The 6446-nt window shown below is 39.1% G+C and overlaps 1 protein-coding gene across 1 annotated transcript; it reads right to left on the reverse strand.

Annotated features, from left to right (window-relative positions):
- Positions 1-732: 732 nt before the first annotated feature.
- Positions 733-1638, reverse strand: LOC149645966 (uncharacterized). The gene is made up of 2 exons (XM_089850373.1): positions 940-1638; positions 733-874 (listed from the first exon to the last, which is right to left on the reverse strand). The coding sequence occupies exons 1-2, from the start codon at positions 1357-1359 to the stop codon at positions 830-832; spliced, it is 465 nt and encodes a 154-aa protein (XP_089706499.1). The 5' UTR covers positions 1360-1638; the 3' UTR covers positions 733-829.
- Between the last annotated feature and the right edge of the window lie 4808 nt (positions 1639-6446).

Genomic DNA, 6446 nt, shown 5'->3' on the forward strand with positions numbered 1-6446 from the left:
GAGGAAGTGGTTGTGTTCATTGTATTCAACTAATTGGGATTCGCCATAACGAAGATGACGAACCTTTCTCAAGAAACACTTTATTTACAATGCGAATTTAGCATTATACTAAAGTTCCACTAGTCTTAGCAGTGTATCCGATGGCAAATTATGGTCTTTTTGAGAATCAATGGAATCTGCTGAGCTGCACGAAGTATTAAATCCTTGAAGGTTAAGTAAGGACGCAATGTAGAGTGTGTATATATTTTATTGAGAACTACCCAACCAACATAACAAGTTAAATAAAGAATAAAGACACTTTGCTAATTACTATCGAACATTTATTCTTAATTATGAACATGGTTAGGATAAATACATTTATGCGTTTTCATTTTTAATTTCATTATGCGATTAATATTTGATCATCTTACCGTTGGCGTTTACAACCTGTTGCATTCTCTGCGGCATTGATGAAAACAGATTGTTTATATAATCGGGCCGCTCACCAACCTCTTCCCATGCGGCCTGGATGATGGTGAAAAGTTCGTCCTTATCATTGGGAATTATATTGTTCTGGGATACAATCCTTTTCATAATCGCCCAGACGTTTTCGATTGGAGATAAGTCGGGTGAATTTCTTGGCCAGGTAATTAGATCTATTTCCGGATGATTCTCCTTCAAATACGCCATGGTTGCACGTGACTTGTGTATACTCGAATTATCTTGTTGAAATATGAATTTACCGTCCGGAAAATGATTGTCTACAACATGAGGGAAAAACGTATGTTCCAATACATCAATATACTTATCGGAATTTAGGTGCCCTTCTATTCGTGCTAAGGTGCCAATTTCATGTTTTGAAATATAACCCCACACTGGCACAGAAAACCGTCCGCTATTCCGGATTGAATGAATGTTAGCCGCATCATATCGGGTCCCTTTCTCTCTCCACACTCTTACGTGATGGTCCGTAGATGAACAAAATGTTGATTCGTCGCTGATGACAACTTCATCCCATTCGTTCCTCCAGTGCAGGTGAGCGCGCGCAAATGCTAGGCGTTCTTGTTCGTGCTCTGGTTTGAGATATGGCTTCTCCGCGGCGATACGACTGTGTAGCCCAACGTCACGTAGTCGGTTTCTAATCGTTGTTTCCGACGCTTCCAATTCCATGATGGATTTTACAGATCGAACCGTGGTGGTAGGATTATTCACAACAAGAGCAGCAATAACGTCGTCTTCTTCTGCAGTGGTAAGGCGTGGAGTTCCAGGTCTTGGTTTGTCGGTCAATCGCCCATTTTCACCATAAGCGGCGATTATGAAAAGGATTGTATCCCAGAACAATATAATTCCCAATGATAAGGACGAACTTTTCACCATCATCCAGGCCGCATGGGAAGAGGTTGGTGAGCGGCCCGATTATATAAACAATCTGTTTTCATCAATGCCGCAGAGAATGCAACAGGTTGTAAACGCCAACGGTAAGATGATCAAATATTAATCGCATAATGAAATTAAAAATGAAAACGCATAAATGTATTTATCCTAACCATGTTCATAATTAAGAATAAATGTTCGATAGTAATTAGCAAAGTGTCTTTATTCTTTATTTAACTTGTTATGTTGGTTGGGTAGTTCTCAATAAAATATATACACACTCTACATTGCGTCCTTACTTAACCTTCAAGGATTTAATACTTCGTGCAGCTCAGCAGATTCCATTGATTCTCAAAAAGACCATAATTTGCCATCGGATACACTGCTAAGACTAGTGGAACTTTAGTATAATGCTAAATTAGCATTGTAAATAAAGTGATTCTTGAGAAAGGTTCGTCATCTTCGTTATGGCGAATCCCAATTAGTTGAATACAATGAACACAACCACTTCCTCAAATGTAGGCACCACTTTGTGACCCATGCTATGCTTTGAATGTGGGTATTCTCCTTTTCAGTGAACCTGTATTTCCTCCACCAAGCGGTTTTCAATGGGTGACATATTGAGGGAATTGGTTGGCCATTGAATTTCTAGATGGTTCTCTCCGAAATGCGCCGTTTTCAACCAAACGTTCGTGCAGACTTATGTTGAAACTGACATCAAGAATCGCCCACTAATCTAGATAGAAATCATTCTCCACCCCCTGGCATTTGCGAACCATAATGGAACAGAATGTCGCACCCGTGGCCATATCTTCACCGGAGGAAAATTTGAAGTTTCATTCCACAATTGTTGATTATATATTTGTGCAACATTAAAGGGGATCTCTATCCATAAAAATATGGCTCAAGGCATTGATTCCGTCGGGGACGTGTATTCAGAAAATTGCAATTAACATCACTCTCCCTTTACTGGAATGTCATTCGGTAATTCGGACGAGCTATGCTCAACTGTTCACCTTCTCTTTAAAATCATCCCAATCATTCAAAACCCCCTATTTAGCAGTTGGAAATGGAAAGTGGAGAGTGGAAAAAAAACGCTTAGTAAAAAATTTATTGAAACAACAATATAAGATACGTTTTTTTATACCCATTGTATCAGATCAATAATTTGCGGCTTATGATTGAAACAAGACGTCGCGAGAGAGAAAGTTTTTAATTGCGGCGACTGTACAACATTTTACTTGGCGCTAGGCGATTTTCATTAACTATAATTAAGTCTAAGTGTGTTTAATTTAAAATTTTTAAAACCATTCCAATCTGCGATATTATAGAATGGATAAGAGTCAGTTTATGATAATAGCACGGTTAAGGCTATTTGGTCCAATTTTCGTAGTGGTTAGAAAACAAGAGAACCTAAGCTTGTGTTAGCTAACAAGTTAAGTTGGTAAAAGACCACACACATATATATTAAGTTAACAAGATTACCTACGACTGGAAATTAAGCTAGGTTACTTACGACTGGAAATTAAGCTAGATTACCGACGACTGGTAATTAAACGAGATTACCGACGACTGGTAATTAAGCTAGATTACCTACGACTGAAAGTTAAGCTTGATTACCGACGACTGGTAATTAAGCTAGATTACCGACGACTGGTAATTAAGCTAGATTACCGACGACTGGTAATTGAGCTAGATCAGCGACGACTGGTAATTAAGCTAGATTACCGACGACTGGTAATTGAGCTAGATCAGCGACGACTGGTAATTGAGCTAGATCAGCGACGACTGGTAATTAAGCTAGATTACCGACGACTGAAAGTTAAGCTTGATTACCGACGACTGGTAATTAAGCTAGATTACCGACGACTGGTAATTAAGCTAGATCAGCGACGACTGGTAATTAAGCTAGATCAGCGACGACTGGTAATTAAGCTAGATTAGCGACGACTGGTAATTAAGCTAGATCAGCGACGACTGGTAATTAAGCTAGATTAGCGACGACTGGTAATTAAGCTAGATCAGCGACGACTGGTAATTAAGCTAGATTAGCGACGACTGGTAATTAAGCTAGATCAGCGACGACTGGTAATTAAGCTAGATCAGGGACGACTGGTAATTAAGCTAGATTACCGACGACTGGTAATTAAGCTAGATTACCGACGACTGGTAATTAAGCTTGATTACCGACGACTGGTAATTAAGGTAGATTACCGACGACTGGTAATTAAGGTAGATTGCCGAAGACTGGTAATTAAGCTAGATTAAAGACGGTTGGTAATTAAGCTAGATTAAAGACGGCTGCTAATTAAGCTAGATTACCGACGACTGGTAATTAAGCTAGATTACCGACGACTGTAATTAAGCTAGATTACCGACGACTGTAATTTAGCCGGATTACCGACGGCTGGTAATTACGCTAGATTACCGACGGCTGGAAATTAAGCTAGATTACCGACGACTGGTAATTTAGCTAGATTACCGACGGCTGGAAATTAAGCTAGATTACCGACGACTGGTAATTAAGCTAGATTACCGACGACTGGTAATTAAGCTAGATTACCGACGACTGGTAATTAAGCTAGATTACCGACGACTGGTAATTAAGCTAGATTACCGACGACTGGTAATTAAGCTAGATTACCGACGACTGGTAATTAAGCTAGATCAGCGACGACTGGTAATTAAGCTAGATCAGCGACGACTGGTAATTAAGCTAGATTAGCGACGACTGGTAATTAAGCTAGATCAGCGACGACTGGTAATTAAGCTAGATCAGGGACGACTGGTAATTAAGCTAGATTACCGACGACTGGTAATTAAGCTAGATTACCGACGACTGGTAATTAAGCTAGATTACCGACGACTGGTAATTAAGCTAGATTACCGACGACTGGTAATTAAGCTTGATTACCGACGACTGGTAATTAAGGTAGATTACCGACGACTGGTAATTAAGGTAGATTGCCGACGACTGGTAATTAAGCTAGATTACCGACGACTGGTAATTAAGCTAGATTATCGACGACTGGTAATTAAGCTAGATTACCGACGACTGGTAATTAAGCTAGATTACCGACGACTGGTAATTAAGCTAGATTACCGACGACTGGTAATTAAGCTAGATTACCGACGACTGGTAATTTTTTATATTGGACGCCGTTAGAGGGATATTAAGCAAGAAAAACATGGCGTTTGAGCTCTCGGTTAGGTACTTGTGGATTCTTGTGGGTGCTTGTAGGTACATTTGGGTATTTGTATACTTGCTTGTGGGTACTGGTAGGTGCTTGTGGGTACTTGTGGGTGCTTGTAGGTACTTGTGGGTTCTTGTGGGTACTTGTGGGTACTTGTGGGTGCTTGTAGGTACTTGTGGTTTCTTAAGGGTACTTGTGGGTTCTTGTGGGTACTTGTAGTTGCTTGTCGGTTTTTGTAGGTACTTGTGGGTGTTTGTAGGTACTTGTGGGTGTTTCTAGGTACTTGTGGGTGTTTCTAGGTACTTGTGAGTGTTTGTAGGTACTTTTGGGTGTTCGTAGGTGCTTGTGCTTACTTGTAGGTGCTTCTGGGTACTTGTGCGTGCTTGTAGGTACTTGTGGGTTCTTCTAGGTACTTGTGGGTACTTGTGGGTGTTTCTAGGTACTTGTGGGTGTTTGTAGGTACTTGTGGGTGTTTGTAGGTACTTGTGGGTGTTTGTAGGAACTTGTGGGTGTTTGTAGGAACTTGTGGGTGTTTGTAGGTACAGTCCCTGTCAAACGTTTCTGGACATTTTCATTTGGCTGCCATTTTGTTCCTATTTGAGCTAGAATAACAAAATAGGACTTTCTAAATAGGTTTACTTCTCAAAATTATTTTAAAATTACAAATGACACTGTGGCGCTAATAGGGCGTTAGCCATAGCGGAAATAGTAAAGCCCCCCGATAATGACGTTACGAAATAATGCTTCAAATGGATCAATAATTCTATCGTTGCACGCGTCTTGTCACGTAGAATCCGAAACTGTTTTCAAATTGTAAATCGGTTCAGAAAATCAAAAGTTATGACAAAAAACGTGACGTTCAAAACAATAGCAAATAAGCCTAACGATTATTTATTTCTTCTATATCAACTTAGCTCAGTAGTAAAACATTACGATTAGAAAAACAAGATGTTTCAACCCAAGAATTTTTAGTTCCACACTGACATATGAGAAATGGGTACTTATGAATTAGACTCAGTCTTCGGAAATGGAGGATTGTTGGTGGCGGTTTGTAATCGTCTAAATATTTAGAGATTTGGATATGTTTAATGATTTTTTATAATTTCCTAGTTGCTAATACAGTGGGTGGATAATTGGGGATAATTCCTTCGACGGATATTTTACGGCAGACGGCGTTATCTGTTGAATCGCTATTAAAAGTTGGACGAGCCGCGGTATTGAATGATGGACAGTGTTTCAAGAATATACTTTGAGAAAGTTTAAGGAGCAAAATAGGTAGCATGACTAAAATACAGTTGTAACAGAGATAGTTTATGGAGCAATATAGGTGGCATGACTAAAATACAGGTGTAACAGAGATAGTTTATGGAGCAAAATAGGTGGTATGACTAAAATACAGGTGTAACAGAGATAGTTTATGGAGCAAAATAGGTGGCATGACTAAAATACAGGGGTAACAGAACTTATTTGACGTTCGGTAGTTAATGTTTGGACGCTTGAGAATTGGATGTTGAGAAATGCTCTGAAAGTAATATTGTGGGAATAACATTTCAACGGCAAATTCATGAGGATGGTTGAGAAGACATTGTTCAATTCAAAGTGGATAAGAATGGTTTGAATTATAATAATATATGTATACAAGTTAAATTATTCGCAAGTTCTTATGACATGAAAATATTTTACGACGTGGATAATTTTAACGTAATTCCCGCTTTCTCGGCTTTACTCTGCAAGTTTTCTTATTCCCAGCACATTTTAAACGTGATAACTATCCCTTTAAACTTTACTTAAGAATTTGTTTTTTTGAAAATTATGGCTGTTTTTGGAACATACAGCAAAAAGAGAGAGAGGCCCTACAAACGATAAAAAGCACAGCGTTTGCAATTGTGTCGTGTTTCA

The sequence above is a fragment of the Phalangium opilio genome, unplaced genomic scaffold, assembly GCF_054372755.1.
Source record: "Phalangium opilio isolate 3A_F unplaced genomic scaffold, DU_Popi_V2 ptg000090l_1, whole genome shotgun sequence".
Taxonomy (NCBI): Eukaryota; Metazoa; Arthropoda; class Arachnida; order Opiliones; family Phalangiidae; genus Phalangium; species Phalangium opilio.

Bases quoted from the DNA above. Each gene is read 5' to 3' on its own strand.
- LOC149645966 (XM_089850373.1), bottom strand. From the start codon at position 1,359: ATGATGGTGAAAAGTTCGTCCTTATCATTGGGAATTATATTGTTCTGG. The intron at 875-939 runs GTAAGAGTGTGG...AATCCGGAATAG, and splicing joins GTTCATCTACGGACCATCAC to CGGACGGTTTTCTGTGCCAG.